The 19,527-nt window shown below is 38.8% G+C and overlaps 1 protein-coding gene across 2 annotated transcripts; it reads right to left on the bottom strand.

The window, feature by feature from the left end:
• Positions 1 to 826: 826 nt before the first annotated feature.
• Positions 827 to 15,495, bottom strand: LOC103713424 (uncharacterized). Of its 2 annotated transcripts, XM_008800350.6 has the most exons (9): positions 14,777 to 15,446; positions 7,737 to 7,916; positions 6,153 to 6,245; positions 5,770 to 5,952; positions 5,554 to 5,656; positions 5,284 to 5,469; positions 3,913 to 5,144; positions 3,066 to 3,499; positions 827 to 1,221 (listed from the first exon to the last, which is right to left on the bottom strand). In XM_008800350.6, exons 1-9 carry the CDS (start codon positions 15,020 to 15,022, stop codon positions 1,164 to 1,166), a joined length of 2,715 nt encoding a protein of 904 aa, XP_008798572.4. In that variant the 5' UTR covers positions 15,023 to 15,446; the 3' UTR covers positions 827 to 1,163. The 2 variants fall into 2 exon arrangements, with proteins under 2 accessions (XP_008798572.4, XP_008798573.4); XM_008800351.6 differs by lacking the exon at positions 6,153 to 6,245 and having other exon boundaries at positions 14,777 to 15,495.
• Between the last annotated feature and the right edge of the window lie 4,032 nt (positions 15,496 to 19,527).

The following is a 19,527-nucleotide window of genomic DNA, read 5'->3' as shown; positions in this document are numbered from 1 at the left end:
CATTCGAGGGTCAAATTCCAATCAGGATGTATATTAGCTGTGTAAAGTTTACACACCATACTGAAAAGACATTTGACCTGCTAAAGTATCCTGGTAGTTGCACCAAAGATATAATTAATTTTGCCTTTATCTGAGGGGTTTTTTCCCCATTTACCGAACAAAGGCTCACCCCATTTGTGTAGCAAAAAGGAAAAATGAAATCCATAATCAACACAAAAGGCATAAGAAAGCGGGCCCATTATTGGATGTCATACGAACAAGCTCGCAACTTCTTAGCTGGGTCTCTCCAAACTTGTTACTTGACAAGAGAGAAAGCAGCTGGGCCCATCTACAATGCCAACTTGTATGACCATGTGGCCCAAAATGGCAGATATTCGCCACCAGGCCAACGCGGGGCAGCACGATTACATGGGCCCATGCCTGATCTCCAGGAATACTGGCTACAAAATAGTTTTAGCTGCCTTTTTCCTCAAAAAAAACTGGCACCTGTTCTCAAGCCATCATCAGGAAATAAAGGGCGAAATTCATGCTAAAAATGTTTTAAAGAGATCAAGAGCAAAGGTGAAACGGTACAACTTCCTGCACCAACAATTCTCGATAAAGCATCGACCTCCCAATATTAATTGCTTGGCCAAGATACTAGGCATCACTTCTGAGCAAGCTGCAATTGCCTCGCAATTTCCCATGGGCGACAAGGGAATCAGAAGCTCAAAAACTTTTGCTGAAAATCTCTTAGAGAGCAGAACTGAGTGAGAGCAACTGATCTCAAAATTACAACCAGAACGAAATCTGCCATAATAAAAGGTATGATAGGAACACATCACTCTGATTCCCTCAAGAAGATTATCTATTGTAACAAACTGATAACAAACATGTGCTTTCACCACCTGCAGCGGAGGAAAACGGGCTGGAAAGGGGTAAAAATTGGGCAACCTGTTTATACCCACCGAGCCGATGAGGTTAAGGGTTAGGAAAACAGAAAAGTTATTACAATGTACAAATGCTAATTCATCACAGCAATCAGAGAAAATACTCCTTTGTACACCTCCGCAATGCTGCTCGAGCAGGTACGATCCAACTGGTTAGCATTTCCTAGTTTCACTTCTTCCTACGAAATTCTATCTCCTGTATGTATGGAATAAACACACTCCACTGCACCCAGCTTAGCTGGTTAGAGGGGGAAAGTCGACCTCATCTTTTAGCTGATATGATTGAGTTGGCCTGCACATTTAATTCATGAAACTGTGAAAACATAAGAAGAATCACATTTTAAGTATTGCTGAAAATTTCGAAAGCCATTACATCTAACAAGTTCATAGGCTATTGTACATAAAGTGGCTGTCTTTCGTAATTTTTTGAGAGAGAGGGAAACCCAACTACACTATAATTACCTAGGTTCAGATTTTGGGGGATGCAGCACCCAAGAATCAAACCCAAAACCTCCGGTTTCTAAGCAGAGGGCTATAACTGCTAGGGCAAGTCCTAGTTCACGGCTGTCTTTTTCATATTTTATAACGTGAAATACTTAACAATACAATTCAAAGAACCAATTATATATGGACAGCAGTCTATCCATTTATTTATATAGAATTAGAATAGATCCTACAACAATGCAACTTCTTAAAAAAGAACTAACAGTCGTAAATCTTAATAACTATTTAAGCAGAAAATATCAGGTAATGGAATGTTAACTCTGCCTGGGAAATGCAAGCAATTCATGTATATGAATATTATTAATACAATTACAAAAAATAATAGCTGTTCCAATATGTGTAGTAGTCCAAATTCTGTGTTAGCACTCTTAATTAACTCCTCAATTCTTGGGCACCTTGACTCCAGATCCACCAGGAGTTCCAGCCCTTTTGCTTTCAGTTTTGCCTCGCCCCACCTTTCTGTGATGGAGATTAATAAACATACTCCCTTCCTCCAGCCCCTCCCTCCCTCAATCAAAAACCAACTATCAAAATAAAATTCTTGAGACATCATACTTAGATAGAATGAAAACCATCTTTGAGTTATACAAGAGAATGGAATCTACAGCATTACATAATTCTAGTTCTAAGAAGATCTCAGAAGTAGGTAATATGTCAAAAGCCCCTATTTTATATCTGGTAATGTAAATAAAAGTACAGAGAACTATAAAGCAAATGATCCATTTCTACAGATAAGAAGTTTAAAGGAGAAAATATAAGAAACATGAACCCTTTACATGGATATCAATTCAAGAATGAAAAAGACAGCACATCTCCCATAATCAGTGTTTTTTATACTTGGTTTGGCCCCTACAAAACCGAACCAACATGAAATCAGGGCAGTTCAGCCATCCGGTTTGGTTCAGCTTCTAAAAGCCACCTCTCGCTCTCATTCAGCCACCTCTTGCTCTCGTTCAGCCTCTCGCTCTCTCTCTCTCCCCCCAATCTTAGGGTTTACTCTACTCCGCTCTTCTCCTCTTTGAGCTCCAGCCCTATTGTCAGTCATCATCCTTCATCGAGGTCGCTTTTTGATGCCATGCCGCCATCCCTTGTTGAGATTGCTCCCATCTCCATCTAGCAAAAACCGAAGAGGTACCACCACCTCTCTCTCTCTCTCTCTCTCTCTCTCTCTCTCTCTCCTTCCCTCCCTCTCTCTCTCTTCCTCCCACTCGTTCTCCTTCTCCCCCCTCCATAAGCCCCCTATCTCTCTTTCCCTCTCCCCCCTCCCTTCCTCCTTCCCTCTTCCTCACTCTTCTTCTCCCTCTCCCCCCTCTCCCCCGCTCTCCTTAGTTCTGTATGCCTTGTATCGATATGGTATGTACCAATCTAGTACCAAATCGGTCGTTGGCTGGTACTACCCCAGTTTGGTGAACCTTGCAGATAACTAATATTTTTTTCACCTTCTAGTGTGGTTATTTATCATTAGAGATGGGGGCATCTTGTTATGCTTGTGTCAATGTCTCAAGGGAGACAAAATGTCTGGCACACCTTGTCATCCATGTCTGATGCCAATGTTTGCAAAAGTGGCGGAAATTGTATTCTTTGCTTCTGCTTCTTTTACAGATAAAAACTTCAGTAGGAAAAATGTATTACCTTTCACGCCTTACACTCATTCCAGGTTTCTTCTCTGTTGATACAGGGATTGCTGGTCCATATCCCTGACCCTGAGTACTGAAAGATTCCACTCTGCTGCCTCGTTCCAGTAAGGACACTTCTACTGGAACAGGACCAAAGGATCCAAATGCAAGTTTTCCTTCTGATGGATATACAAAGCCATTGGCACAGGAACTACCTTTCAAGGCAGGGCGTGAAGACTGGGATACATCCAGGGTAGCTGGCTTCCCACGTCCATTTCTACTAAAGATGGTAACCTGCGCTTGTGATGATGGTTCATGACTGCCCTCCTCTGATAAGCTCATGCCTGTGGATGTTTCCACCTTCCCATTGTTACGGAATCTTGGCTGGTGATTTGCATGTGCTGCATTCCTTCCTTTTGTTGATTGTCTTTCCCTGTACGAACGCAAACTCTACAAAATCCAACAGAAAAGACTTTGAGATGAATGAAAAGGCCTGAACGAACATATCAGCAACTGCAGATTGTGCCTAATAAAGAAAACTTTCTCCCCAAAATATAAAAAAAGAATAAAGAAGACAACAACAGCGGCACTGTTACTTCAAAAGAAACCACAATTTACAGATTCTTCCACACATGAATGACCAAAACCTGAACTTACACCGAAAAAACAGGCTTCAGACTAAAATTGGACATGCAGATTAGGTATAGGTCCATATGTTGGGCCCATTTTCTAATGGATCTAGTTTTGGACCCAAAAAAAGGAAAAAACAAACAAACCAATTAATGAGCTCTAAATGCAGCTACAATAAACCAAAATGTTGAATTTAAAGAAATATCCAACTAAAAAGCATCAAGAAAACATACCGTGTTGGGAAAGTATGTCCCTGTTCCCCTTGGTTTTGGGAGATCTTCCATGCCATAAGCAGTAGATATCATAGGTGAATTGATCAGGTAACAACCAGGAGGAGAAAATGGTGGCCCAGGGACCGCCCCATTTGCACCCATATGTGTATACATACTCCGCCGAGGAAAGGAATTCCATGAGTTTTTGTTACGATACTGGGAAGGGGACAGTTGTTGAATTGGAATAAAAGGCGTGACCATAACAAAGTCTTGATATTCCTGAACATATAGAAGATTCCTATTATGCAAATCATAGTCCCCAGTGAGATCTGATAAGTCATTCAACTTTGGACTTCTGTTATTTCCATTTCTCTGATTTCTTTCTGTCAAGGGGTATGCAAGATGCAAATCTTCTGATGAGTACGTATTCCAATTTGATTTCATAGGCCCATCAACTGAACCAGCAGATGCAGAGATTACATTGCTTCTACCACTTCTTGATGACTCGGTCTCATAGAAGTCTGACCGTCTAAATTCCTCAGAAGGGGCTGGAGCCCTGGTTGTAAACACTTTGTTTGTTGCAGTAAGATTTATTGAATTCATGGAATCAATTACCTCACATGGAACACCATTTTCAGAATGAAAGGACAGATGGGGCGCATGATAAGCCTTTCCAGATGGTGAAAAACCTGGTTCACTATTAGATGGCGAAGCCTTACGAGTTCCACTGACAGTTCTCGAATCAGAGGCTCTGCTGGTAGCAAGATCTCTGGCATCACCAGCCAAACGTTTACCTGAAACAACATTGCCCTCCAAGGGACCGTTGGATCCTATCTTGGTACACTTCTGCAGCCAATTTGTATCTGGATGCTGATTGAAGGGATGTCTGCTTAATTGTGTTCCGGTTTCATGCACCTGCCCCAAGACTGAAATCTTGATATTATTATTTTTCTCAGACAGTGCTCCATAAGAATCAGTGGTTGGTAAACCTGAAATTAACTCATCGTCATTGCCTTTTTCAACCTTCAAGTCTGATGACATAAAGCCAAGACCATCATAATCAATCATTGTCCTGTCTGAAGGACTGGGAGATACATCTTGCACATCAGGCCTTACGCCACTTCCATGTCTCTCCAATGTGTTTGTGAAGAACATTTTGACTTCGTCTGCAATATTGTCAGCAGGTAGTAGAAGTATCCTCCCAAGCTTTCGGGCACCATATGTAAATGCACTACGAATGCGGTAAAAGTTGCCTATTCATCACAATGACCACACATCAAAGCACACATAGGAAAAAAAGAGTAGAAATCAATTTTCAATAGTCATGGTAATAATCAATAGAAGGAATCATCAATCAGGATCCTAAGACACTGGCAGAGAAGTGCTGCTAACCTTTGCTGACGCTCCTTCCAAGATTGTTGTTCTCTTTTAGTGGATCAACTATATTTAGATGCTTCTGAGAAAACGTTCTAGAGTTGTTCTCTAATCCCCTTGGAGGAACTGAGAACTTATCCACACAGTTTTTGAGAAATTCCTCACTAAGCAGTAAATCACCCCCTTGAGTTTCCAGTGGCTCAGCTGTGAAAGAAGAAAACAACAGGTTGCCAACTCTGGACCACAGTTTATTTAAGGAAAAATGAAGGTCAATTAGAAGTCACTTACCTACTAATTCTGGAAGAGAAGAAACAGGAATTGGACCACGTAAACTGATGCAGTAGTTATCCCAGTCAAATTTGCTGTAATAATCCAAAAACCTATACAAAACCTACAAAAGGGCAGCTGTTCTCATGACCTAAGCAATTTTTTATGCATATCTGCAATGAACCAACAAATTCAGAATTCTAGCATCATGATGCTTGTATCCCATGGAGAACTTACCGCTAAAGGGCCATCCAAAGATTTATGGAAGAAATGGAAGATGCACAACACTAAAGTTTCCAATGCATATGTAGAAATTAAACCATGATGAGCACCAAGAATGCGGCTTTCATAATAACACCAAGCTTTGATCAATATTATACTACGCTTGAAGAGATGATCCTTTCCAATTTGGTTGTCAACCTAGAAAAGCAAATGTGAGATTGCGTGTAAAATTCTCTACCAAGCACGGTAAAACCATCTAGAAAACAGTGTAACAATGGATGGGATGTGAAACAGAGTACAGAATCTATATGTATGTTTATAGAAGTGCCATGCATTCTGAGGAAAATAAAGAGCATGTTTATGTTTGAAGTTGTATGGGCAAGATTTAGCCTCCACACCTGCTCAAGAAAGCAAAGTGTGCAGAGTCCGCCTATCTGATTGAATGAGATATCTACTACAATATTCTGAACAATGCATTTCACAAGTTTGACCTGCCATCAGAAATCATATCATCAATATAAAAAAACAATTTAGAATTCAAGTTCCACACAAGCAATATCATCCATGTATATCTTAACAGCAGAAAGATTTGTTAGCCAAATGCTATAATATACCAAATTTTGACATGTTATTTAACATATGGCCTGATTTATATGCAGATGGCAATACATATATACATGCACATCTTTATTGAAGTTTTTAGTGATAAGATAAAGAGATGCTCTGGTATAGAATCTTAAAAATGGCATGCAGCTTAGGCCATACGCCATGAGTGTGACTCTTTTCTATATGACACAACACCTAATACCGTATTATCGATCAATGTTATAACAGTACAATATGGAAAGAACATGCTGGAGTTGTGACCTCTCTCAACCAGCTAGATATACAAAAGTAGTTGCAGGTTATCAAAAGGAATCTTCATTGCTTTAAATCCTAAAGACCTTAGATTGCAATGTGCTGGAATGAGTAACCCCTCCCAACAAAAAATACAAGTCATCATTCAAGGCAACATTTTTTACACTTGTGCCTAGCTGGTTAGCAATGCCTGAATGGAAAACTTTTTCCATATTTGACAGACTAGTCACCAAACTATACACAAAAGGCTACAGGAAACAGAAGAAGAAGGAATTGCCAAAAGATTAACACAAAGATTAAACCCACATAACAAACAAAAAGGAACCTGCAAATAACTCAAGGCATGGGAACCAAATGTTACTTAGAAGAAATAAACAGCATTTGCCTACTGAATAACAAGCCACATTTAGGGTTCAATATTTAACCATGGCATGATGATAAAATTTTAGCAGCATGACAAACTAATGACACCAAGCTCATCTAAAACAAAACTTTAATATATTATTAATTCATCAAAAGAAAGTAGGACCCCGCTTTCCACCGAAGGGAAAGAAAAGCAGTTTCCCTGCGCTGTGACACTTCAGAAAAGTTGTGACAGCAAGTGCATGATTTAATTGCATGATGCACAAGAGAACAAAAGGAAAAAAGATGAAAGCTTAAGTAGGTAAAAGGTTTATATATGTTTATGTGGCCATCTTTAAGAAAAATAAACTATCCAAATTCTGTGCCAAGTTGTCAGTGCTTATGTAGCCAATCAAATAGAAGCAACCACTCACCTCCTGCTTACACAGCACAATCTGTTTAAAAAAGCAGAATTGAACATGGAGTCGGCTGTTTAAACTAAAAGTTATATGATACCTGTAGTTTATTACGAGAGGTTATGTAGACAGGATGTCATAAATTTCTATGAATCTATCCAAAGACTTGGCCAAACAGCGCAGATAAACTCTGAAAGCTTCAGATTAATCTTGAACTTTTATTGACTATGGCAACAAAGACTGGAAGTACATACGAAAGTTAGCAACGATACACAAAGGCACAGAGTTAGGCAGAAGGAAAACTTATAATTCATGGTAACCATTTAAAGAAACAAAAACACAGTAAAATTTATTAGAACAAAATACCTCTGCATGAATGTACTGCACATCCTTCACTTCAAATTCAGCATCCTTATTTTGTTCTTCAACTTCAAGAACAGAATGCACTTCGCTGGCCAAAGCATCTTCAGGAATGCCAGCAGCAGTCAGGTCAATGTCTCCATCAGGAAGATATGTCTTCAGTGGAACTGATCCAAATGGAAAAATCTGTGAAAAGATTGCATAACGAAAGTCAGAAGTGAATCTTGACACAACATAATAAGAGCATCAAACATCAGAAGCATTCAAACCAGCTAAGCTTTACATTAAAGCAAAAAGGCAGTAAAAGACTTTAATTTCATAAATAAAAATTATTCCAAATACTCCAGAGTTATCTTCCACAAGTGCAACACTGCAATATACCACTTCTACCCTAAAAAACTAAGGCAAAATTTACATAATTTATAATGTTCATAACTTCATATAACAATTAATAATTAACAGGGCCACCAACAGGACATCATCTGAATTACAAGATGAAAAGCAAAGCATAATAGGGGATGTTTACTTAATTAGTTTAGAAAGTTTCAAAAGTACAATTTAGTGAAGTATAGTTTCACTGCCAGCATTTGTTTCAGTTCCCTATTCGTACTGACCTACAGTTTCAGCAATTGTGATTGCTTGTTTTAAACTTATGGAGAAATTACCTAGTTGGCTCAATGGGTCCATTTGGCAAAGTTGGGCTGGCTTGGTGAATCAATTTGATCAAAATGTTTGTAGTTGGATCATGTCCTATCAGTTTAAGCTACAACAGATCAAATCAATTCAGATCAGTTATGGTCCAACAAGACAAGGTTTATGCAACATAGGTACAGACACTGTGTTCACCATTCCAGATACAATTTTTCATTGCGCAAAGCAAAAAACAATGCTTAGAAGAAAGAGATGCAGCAGATGCTAGGAAAGAGAGGAGAAAACTAGAAAGTGTTAGACCTCTTCTCAATTAGCCACTGACATAGCACAGCTTTCTCAAGGCATCAATCAACAATGCATGGAATCTCATCATGCAAGAGAAGAAAGTGAAATTGCATTCTAGAAGCAAATGATATTGTTAATAACATAAAAGTGGAAGAGTACATAAGTGGGCATAGAGTTTTAGCCTTAGGAACTTCTCAGTAACTAGTACTTGAATAGCCCCTTAGAACTTGTATTAGGACTATGTTTTTGGAGAATAGACAATGTTAAAAAGCAATATCTATTAAGTTGCTTCATCTTTTATATAATTTACAATTGCTTCTTTTTTTGTTAGCGCTAACTTAGACAAAATTCATTAAGTCATATAAACACCATAATGTCACTCTTGATTTCATGCAAAAAGTGGTCACAAATAGGTTAAAAAAAAACTAATGCTAGAAAACTAGTGATGAATCTTAAAATCATGGTCCGCCAAATCGTCTCAAATCGGCCAATTCAAGGCATACCGAACCGGCCAATTCGGGGCATACCGAACCGGACCAGTCGGTTACCCGCACGGTTGATTACCTAGGTTCGAAATGGCAAGAGAAGGAGAAAGAAAGAGAGAGAGGTAGCGAGGGAAAGGGAGAGGGAGAGGGAGGAAAGGAGGAAGGGAGAAGGAGAGGGAGGAAAGGAGGGCTCGAAAGCTTTCTTCAAAACAGGGGATCCCTCTTTATTTTTGCCGATTTCGAACTAAAATCGGAAAATGATTTGCCGACCTTGCTTTAAACAAAAAGAGAGAGGGCTCGAAAACCCTCTTCAAAATAGGGGATCCCTGTTTCGATGAAGGCTTTAGAGCCCTCTCTCTCTATCTCAGCCTCTCTCTCTCCCCCCCCTTCCTCCCTCTTTCTCCCTCCCTTCCTCTCTCTCTCTCTCTCTCTCTCTCTCTCTCTCTCTTATCCTATCTCTCTCCTTCTCCCTTTCCCTCTGTTTTGCCTCCCTGGTCTTCCTTTGCCAATAAGCTCCAGAACAACACGATACAAACCGGTCCGGCTAGTATGCTCTTTGGTACCGGTTCGACAAACCTTACTTAAAACTTTAAATATAGTCGCCAATATAAATCACTAATTTTAAGATTTATCATTTGTTATCTTTATTTATTGTTGTTATCAAAATGTACCTAACCAAATCTAGATCAAACATAAAAGTTATATGACTATTCACAGAGACCTTAATGCCTCCATATTTTAAATGAACTCGATGAACAACTAATTAAAGTCAGCAAATATCTAATTACGCTCAACTTTTTCAAATAAGATATAGAGAATATCAACAAGAAAGATGCTTATTTCCTTACACTATTGCGAATAAACAATAAAAGTTACTATATTTTCTTTTCCTTTTTTAAAGTTACTCCTATTCGAACATGGTTTTTTAATAAAAGTCTTTTTGGGGTTTTGGTAGGTTACCAATAAGATAACACGTTATTGTCTGCAGATGAAAGATATCATCTCTTTTGATGCATTATCTAGCGATTGTACATGGTGCATAAGTGTGCGGAAAGTCAACATAACAACAAGTGAGGGCAAAAGGGGAAAATGATGCAAACCAAAAGGTCAAGCGCAATAAGGGGAAGGATAAGTCCACAATATAAATTTTCTCCATGCTCTTGTATTGAGTATAAAATCTTCCTCGTGACTTTTTTATTAAATAACAATATATAATCATTAACATATTATACTATTAATAGATCATACTACTACAAATTATACGATTAATCTTCTCCATCCCCAGATACTCTCAGTGTAAAGGAGAACTATTAGTACTATCATCATATTCTGAGGGGAAGAAGAAGAAGATAATACCCTCATGCCTCTATTTCCTTAAGCCCTTTGGGGCACAGTTGCATGAAAAAAGGGGAGCTCATGGACTTCAAGGCTATAGAAGCTAAGGAGGAGATGAAGACCAAAAATGGATGGCTAGGGTTGTAAACCAGAACTAGCCACCATGATGGCGAGCCAGAGAGGAGGCAGGCAATGGCCCTCAGAGAGAGACGAAGAGGATGATAATTGTGGCCCTTGAAGTTTGCTGGTTGCCAAGGCTAGGTGGATTGGGGAAAGCCATTGCTACAGAGGAGAGGAAAAGAGAGTGATAGGATCCAAGAGAATAAAGGAGAAGAAGGATTTGGGACCTGGACAAGATTGAGAGATTTGGGATTGAGGGGATTTGAGGCATTTTCCCCCTCTCATTTAGATATCCAGATATCTATACTAGTATCCAAGAATGTGACCAAACCAATAGCGAAATCAGGGAAGTTTAAAAGAAAAATATATGGGTTGGATATACAAACTAATATGAGAACCTAACCCAATTCAAACATGGAAGTAGACCATATCCGCGGCCCATTTTTGACCCTACATGGGGCAAACTCTGCTATGTAGAGTGGGTTGGAGGGGGGGATGAAGGGGTTAGTAATAACACTTGGGGAAGAGGAGGATCCTGTTCATGGTAGGGTAACATATGGTCAGGGTGCAAGGAAAAACCAACCTTGATGTATAATAGGTTATTGGTTTCTAGACCAAAGAATTACTAGAGTGGTAGGCTCTGCTTCCTAAAAATCGACTAAAATCCAAATAAGCCTTATATGTAAGTATGTATGTAAAGGAAGACTTACAACCATGGTATGTCGTACCATACTGAACAATACCAAGCGTATCGTACCGTACCGTACCGATTTGGTACCGGTACAAATGGCATATCGACCCTCGGTACGCCAAAAGAATTTCACACCATACTGTACCGACACTATGCTAGTGCGGCACCGGTACGGGGTCCGGTACCAGTACGGTGAACCTTGCTCACAACTGCAATGTTTGCAGCACTTTTTATCATATAGAAATATCATTCTATTGCCCTATTTAACAGACTCATTCATTGTAGGCTACTTCGTCAGAGGGGCTTTGTCATAAATTCAATACGACTAACAACTAACCTATAACTTTAAGTCTCTCCCTCTTGTCAACCAAACTTTATGTTGATAACTTGTGGTCATATCTTGCTTACGAATGAGTAGGAGTTGATAACATCTCTAAAAAAGAGAAAGGGATGTGAAGTACCTCATCATTCTTTTGGCCCCAACAAGAATTTAGTAAGACCAATGGAAAATCCAAAAAGAGATGACCAAAATCGACTATCCATTTGGTGCAAATGATGCACCAAAACTTGTTTTCAAGCTAAATGTAAAAACGATTTATCAAATCAATTTAATTGGAGATTGGAGATGCATATGATGGCCAAAGAATTCTAAAGCCTCATTGATTCAATTAAAGAGGAAAGTGTAATAATTAGAAAACATATCAGAGTCGGCGGAACCGTCCCGAACCGGATGATTCCAGCCATTTCGAGCTGTACCGGCGATCCACTGGTACAATTCCAGCAACAGAAATGAAAACTGTTGCCAGAGGCGGAGAAGAAGAAGGAAAGAGAAGAAAAAAGAGTGAGCGGGGAAGGGAGGGAAGCCGGCGGAGGGCTGGCGGAGGCCGGCCACAGCCATTTCCCTATTTCTGCCGGCCTCCCTCCCCCGCTCTCTCTCTATCTCTCTCTCTCTTTCCTCTCTCGTTCTCTCTCTCCCCCATCTCTTCTATTGTGTCAATATGGGCCCATAACGACTCTTCCCGTCGGGAACCAATATGGTCCCCAGTACCAGTTCCGCCGATGTGGAAACCTATCAAGACCACATGTCATTAGCCTCAAACAAGGTTTCATGCCAGGACAGGATGGTACAAAATTACAAATAGTACCATACCATTCTGGCAAGTTTCTAGCATCGGTACACTGTTTCGAGTGTGCCAGTATGGGATGCAGTCTTGTATCATGTGTCAATACCCAGTATCATACCATTCCAACAAAAACAAATATGAGGTTCAGTACCAATATTTGAAACCTTACTCAAACATGTTATTAAAATTTCACTATCAAGCACATTTTGCCTACAAAAGTTGTACAAGGAGCACACCAAGTAAATGCTGATATTTTAGAAAACTTTAGCTTGTATGAAGCAAAATCAAGTTGGTTTTATCTAAAACACATAATTTCAACTAATGAAACAATATATCACCCAATTGGCCAGACTATGGCGTTGTAGATCTATATCTTGCATTATTAGCTAACTATTTTACTTTATGTATTAATCCCACGATATTCATCTTCAGTACTTCAAGCATAGCCTTGTTATGGTATAAAGAATATTCATACTATAGTCAGTTGTTACAGAAGCCTCTTCATAATCCTTGCAACTTCTCTAATGATATTTTTATCTAATATGCAAACGTCACATTCTAATTTTTCTCAGTTTTTAACAGCTCTACTGGAAATAGTTTTGTGTTCAGTAAAATGGCAAATTGGTTTTGCCACAAGTTGACACAAATTGTTTTGTCTTAAGGTTAGCCAAAGCATGCTCCTAAATTGACAATTTATACATTAAGATGCACGAGCAAGGAAAGTGCTGATAAGGATCTCAAAAGCTCAAATCAAGCAAGAGGATAAGAATCAAGCATTACTTAGAACTTTAGCCCACACATTTCATTTTTAAAAAAAAATCTGAATTCGAATTTAGAATGTATATTAGCCTACTATGAGGGTTGTTCTGCATCAAACAAAACATAGACTGTTTCTCCAAAAACATATTTGCTTTGACAAAACAAAAACATCAGACCAACATAACCTGGATATTGTCCAGATACTTATACACACACAATGTTCATACATTTCTTTTTAAATAGATAGGAAAAAAGAGGAAATTCCTAAAACAACCTTAGAGCTACCTTTGCATTGTGTTCAAAGCAAAAAAGTGAACAGACCTAGGGGCAGCCCCAAATGAAGAGGTATAATTTTCTCAGTTTCCAATCCAATATGGTGAGAACAATAATTTTCAGCATGCGAGATTCTTAGAATTCACGTGTGTGTTATGCATTCATGAATGTTAACTCACTTATTGCCCACAAAAATTGTTTTGTCTCCTTAGCCAAAGAATTAAAAAAAAATGGTTCAATTTTTATTACAAAACTTCAATTTAAACATACACATAAACTGTAATTTGAACATGAATTGTTCAAGAACTAAGAATCAGACACATTTGCTTATTTTTTAAATTAACTTTTTTTTAGCATTTTACCCTGAGCAGTGACAGTGTAATTTTTGAGCATATCTAGCCTATATAAAATTCTACTAAAGCAAATGTTAGTGTTTTTTGAAGCTTCAAAAAATAAAGGGTGGAATTCAAAACACACCCCCCCCCCCACCAAAAAAAAAAAAAGAGTTAATTATGTGCTTTGCAAGAAAATGGTTGTACCATAATTCAAGCATGAACTATTTAAAATGTGTACCAAATAATAAGATGGTGCCATAACATGTGTTTACTTGCTTTTATAAAAGAAAACACCAAATAGATGACAATAGATAAACAGGGTCACCCCATGCTGGAGTAGAAATCTTGAAGTTTCCTATTATTACCCCTTCATAATGCTCAAATACAATGCCAAATGCATAGAACGTGTTATCAATATAGACTTTTACCAAGAAGCAAGAAAGATGAAGAGATGCTAAGAACATTCACTAAACTTGATGGAAACCTCGACATGTACAATTCACATTACACAATATTGCCATGTTATATAGAAATAACTCCAAAAGTCTCAACATATCAGAGTTGCAAGCAAAAAGCACCAACAGACACAGAGAAACATTCACCAAAGTGAAAAATCCAAATAATAAACAACTTTAATCAGGCAAGAACACCATGAACGAATCAAAACTTTCAACTTCCCATATTCAGAATCAAAATAAGTCCCATGATTAAAGTGACTAAAATGAGGTCAAATAAACCAGAAGGCAAACATCGATAAAACACCAACACCATAAAAGCAATACGACATAGAAATCACCTATCAAATCTCACATAAAACACAGAATTAGCTGCATCCAAGAAATAAATCTTGAATAGAACATATTCCGACCGAGCGAAAGAACTCTAAGACAGTAAAACCTCTATATAAAACAAGAAGAAGGACATTATTAGACATCTTGAATCAAAACAAGTAACAATCCTTGAAAAGAAGAAACAACAAAAGAATCACCTCGATGGCCAGATACCCTCTGATCAGCTTCTGGACATACTCCACCACGGCCCTCCTCCGCTGCTCGGAGACCACCGTGGGCTGGATGCACTGTATCACCTCCTGGGTGGCCTGCTCGGCCCGCCGCCAGCTCTCGGCCCTGATCGCCGACGGGTGGGGGTTCGACGGCTGCACCGTGGGCGGCTGGGGGTTGCCGTCCCCGGCCGCGCCATTCGGCTGCGGAACCCAGGCCTGCAGGTCGCCCATGCTAAAGAACTAGACCCCAAGAAAGAAAATTGAGAAATTCCTCAAAAACACGAGACCCTAAACAGCGAAAGAACCATCAGGGGATCGAGGAATCTGTTCTTCTAGAACCGGCGCTCATCGGCGGCGGCCGGAAGGGGATCGGTTCCGGCTGAAAGATGGACCGGCGAGGACGCACGAGAGAGCGAGATGACGGGAAAGGAGGGATTTTTCTGGGAGGTAAAGGGGGATTAGAACTGCGGGGAGGGAGGGTTTGGGGAAGGGGATCGGGGACCGATCCGAGGTTGTGTGGAATTGGGTTCGCGTCCTCGGCGAAAACCCCTGGAGAAAACCCAAAGCGCTCCCTTTTTATTCGCTCTGAGAATTGGGGCGCGGCTTTATTTTTTATTTTAACTCAGGCTAAATTGTCCCACGGGCTCCCGTCCACAACCCTTAGCTCTCCTCAGCCTTTGCCTCAGCAAATATAGCCACGTCAGCAAATATAGCCACGTCAGATGGGGAGGCGCATCCTTTTGGCAAGCACCCAGTTTCCAAAGGAAGGAGGAATTAGCATAAAATAATAATAATTATAATAACAATAATATAAATATAGGCAGGAAGATAAACCTTAAAATGAAGATGAAGATTTTAAAACAAAATATAAATATGCTCCAAGATAAGAAAAAATCTAAGAAATTACCACAATCATCACGTGATTGTAAGGTAACGAGGGTTGTGACACGTATAAAACTATATAGATACGTATTATTTGTCGTGATCTTTGCCCGCACGCCATGCCAACTAATTAGATCACTTTACTAGCAAATCTATTTACAAGCTAAAAAGGTAAAAACGTACGATCATCCAAAAGTACCATCTAGTTGTCTTCTGCCAGAGTTGTTATATGCACGAGAGCATGCAGATGGAGATTGGCTACATATGATATGAGCCAATCGATTTTCTTTTTCTTCGTTGCATTCAACAGTTTTCCATATAGAACTCAGCTATAAAATGAGGGATTGTGTGATTTTACATAATTTATAGGTTATCGTCACTAATGCATGAGAGTATCTATACTGAACCGAGTGAATCTTCAAAAAGTCTTTTTGGATAATGAGCTTTATTCAAAGTTAGCATGCAGACAAATATTTTGAATTTTTTGGACGTTGACCAACCAAAATACATTAAATAAGGAAATTAATTTTTATGATCCTATATTAATATTGTTCACTTGTCAAACATACGTACAAATGAATATCAAGGTGTATATATTTTAATAGCATGTGACTAAGATGTCAACTGAGGCTTGCTCTAGTAGCCAACCTAGCCTAACAACTAAGAGTTTCGAGGTTGATTCTTCGGCTGGCACTTCCAAAATTTTGAACTTTAGTAATTATAATGCAAGTCGGTCTTCACCCTTTCTCTCTCAAAAATAAGGTTTTATAATTAAGTATTAGGTTGTTGCCTTAAGATTGATTAACCATGAAGTGATAAAAGAAAAGATAATTATTAAGGATCCAAATTAGCCCTTGTTTTTTCACCTTATAAGAATGTGTAGATGAAGCATATAAAATACAAATTAGATTTCATGATACCAGCAGAGGTTTTCTACAACTTACACTTGTCATTGAATTGAAAACAATATAAATTGCATTCGAGTTTCTCAAAAAAAAAAAATGTTTATTAAGAAGCCCGAGCTGGTGGTGCCTTTCCTTTGTTAGGAGAAGATCCTAAATTCAAGAAAAATTTAGTTAAGTGCTTCATAATACAAGAAAAATTGGTATTTGGGACATGATGCGCCTATCTTGGGGCTAATAGAGTAAAATTAGGCTGGGCTTTTACATTAAACATTGGATGGTCATGTGCAGGCTAAGGGACCACAATCCTCTTTGTTAAGTCTGCTATATGTGTGACTTATTTACTAAAGCTTAAGTTTTTTGGGGATTAAATGGTTAGGTAATATGATATCAAAGCCAATCTTGCTAGAGGATGTAATTTCAAATTTCTTCCAAGATAATTATTTATTTAGTTGAGTCTATTTATCATTTCGACTCCTCGCTCATTTACATCTACATGCATGGCTTGAGCTGCACACAAGAGAGAGGAGGGGGAAAGAAGGGGTGGGGCATGGGGATGAGATTGTTAAACTTAATATATATCGTAGGAGGTAGAAAATACGATATTTAGATTTAAGTATCACTTCACTTTGGGAAACAAATTGCTTGCCGTCTATATTGCAATTACCTATACTGCCTAATTCCTTCAAACAAATTTTTGAAGGATGGAAATAGAATGCATGAAAACTTTGCTACGACTATTATGCATTATCTTTCCATCAAGCTTTCTTCTAAATAGAATGCATGGTAATAGCGTAGTATAGCAGTATGCATGCCTTCAACATGATTCAAGGAGTTGAAGCAACTATAAAATAGCACGTATTAGTTATATTTATTGGCTTCTATCCTACCACTGAGTGGTAATAAATAAAAACCTTTACCAACCATCTAGTCAATGATGTTGTTCTACATTGCCTATATTTTGGAATTCAACATTCTTTTACCCAAATCAAATCTCTGAAACAAGTTAAGTTTTGATGAGTTATATATTGCTGTGCTGAAGATAGATCTCAACCTATTCGAGAATTCAACCCCCTTCCTCTCCACTCCCATAAAATGAAGCTGTAGCAATCAAAACAAGGTAACCTGATTAACTGCTATTTTTTCATGCAATCTTTCAGTCATTTGATATTCTCCAATTTGATTTTACAAAATTAACAAGCGAATCATATGTCGGATCCAGCAACGACATGCTTTGACCTTTATAAAATAACAGAATGTTGCCGATTGCAATGAAATTAATATTTCCCTAGTGCATACTTTACAGCTTCTCCATCCATGTTAAAAGCTTCACAAAAGCACTTCAACAATATTTGTCCTCTCAACCTTATTCCTTTTTCCTATGTTGTTCACAAAGCTATTAATGAATTAGTAACTACTTTGTTTTACACGATTGACTTTGTCACTTGTATCTTTTCTTTTCTTTCTTACCTTTCTTTCTGTTTTGGATATAAAAAGCATGAAGACAAGCAGGCAACAGAGTGGGAGCAGTCCATGCATTGCCGGCAAACCACCTCCTCACCCGTTTCTAATAAAGCCAAACTGTAACAAAAGCACTCTTGAATCAAGTGACGACCACAAGAAACCAAGCAAATCATGCCTCGACCATGCTAAACCACCAACCTCCTCAAAGCTTGTCCAGGTCTCATTTAAGGCTAACGTTTTGTATACAATGGCATATGTGCATATGTTTATATATTTAATTATTTTAAATATTTAATTGTTCACAAGTTTCTGGTCTGTTCTCTTTTCTTTTTTTCTTTTTTTTTTTTTGTTGATGGAGAACTGAATTCTAAGCCTTAGGAAACCCACGCCAGCTTGCCATGTCTTTTGCTACCAACGTAACGATGGGAACCGCAAGGAAAGAAATCCTACTCTCCGGTTGAAATGCACACAGTGGAAAATTGTTGGAGGCGCAAATAAAATACACGTACCACACAGCATGGAGATATTTCGTGCGCACGAAAATGCACTTACCAAGAGAGAAAGGATAACCCTTTGCAGGATACCTAGCTAATTCAGGCTTACCAAAAGATCTCAACTTCTCTGTAGGATTCAAGCCAGCTCAGTTTTCAGGTATTTATAAATACATATCTAGCTCAATATAATTTTACTTATTGTACTGGCCTAATTCATAAATTCGCCCAATCATCTCTGCATTCTCTACTGATTGTACTGGCCTAATCCATAAATTTGATAGAATTTTAACCCAATCGTCCTCTATTTCTTGCATCCTCTCTTGCCTCCCACCTACTCCGATAACGCTAACATTTCGCTGCTGCCATCCCAGTCACCATGCCCTGCCCTACGCTTGTCTCCAATGTCGTTCTTGCCATTACATTATATTGAGTAGGACAATTTGATCCTTGGAATCACCCTCTGAGTTCTAGAAACGAGAATTGGTCATCCCGTCCTTCCCTCTGATTGACTGCAAAAAATCAGATTTTGTGTCCAGCCATTGTAGCCGATATAGTTTGTGACATTCCAAGAGCTGAAGAATGACAAGTAATCCACTTCCCAGTGCAGTAAGAATTGTTGATGTGCTGATAGCCAATGGCTTTAGAAGCAGTTCAATTATCGATAGTATTCAAGCTAGGCAAACTGAATGCAATTTCCTCTTGTACGACAGTCATAAATTTCATCCCAGACCTTCCCGGCAAGGAAAAGAGGGTAGATGGGTTGTCGTTCAGTCATTCGGCCTCAACCAGAAGGGTTTAACCAGCAGGAATATTTGGCGACTCCTCGTATACTTCTCTCATTTAAGATCCTGAATAGAGAGAGTACTTCTGTACACCATAATTGATGGCTCGCGGACAGCACTACAAAGAATGTTACCACAAGAATCATGGACCTTTTGACCTTAAATAAATCACAGCCAGAAGTCGGAAATCCTTGTACCTTCCTGAGGGGTCC

The sequence above is a fragment of the Phoenix dactylifera genome, chromosome 8, assembly GCF_051530095.1.
Source record: "Phoenix dactylifera cultivar Ajwa chromosome 8, Ajwa_hap1_PhDact_Kaust_v1.1, whole genome shotgun sequence".
NCBI classification, from domain to species: Eukaryota; Viridiplantae; Streptophyta; class Magnoliopsida; order Arecales; family Arecaceae; genus Phoenix; species Phoenix dactylifera.
Note: the sequence above shows the minus strand (reverse complement) of the source record. Positions and strands in the feature narration are given on the sequence as shown.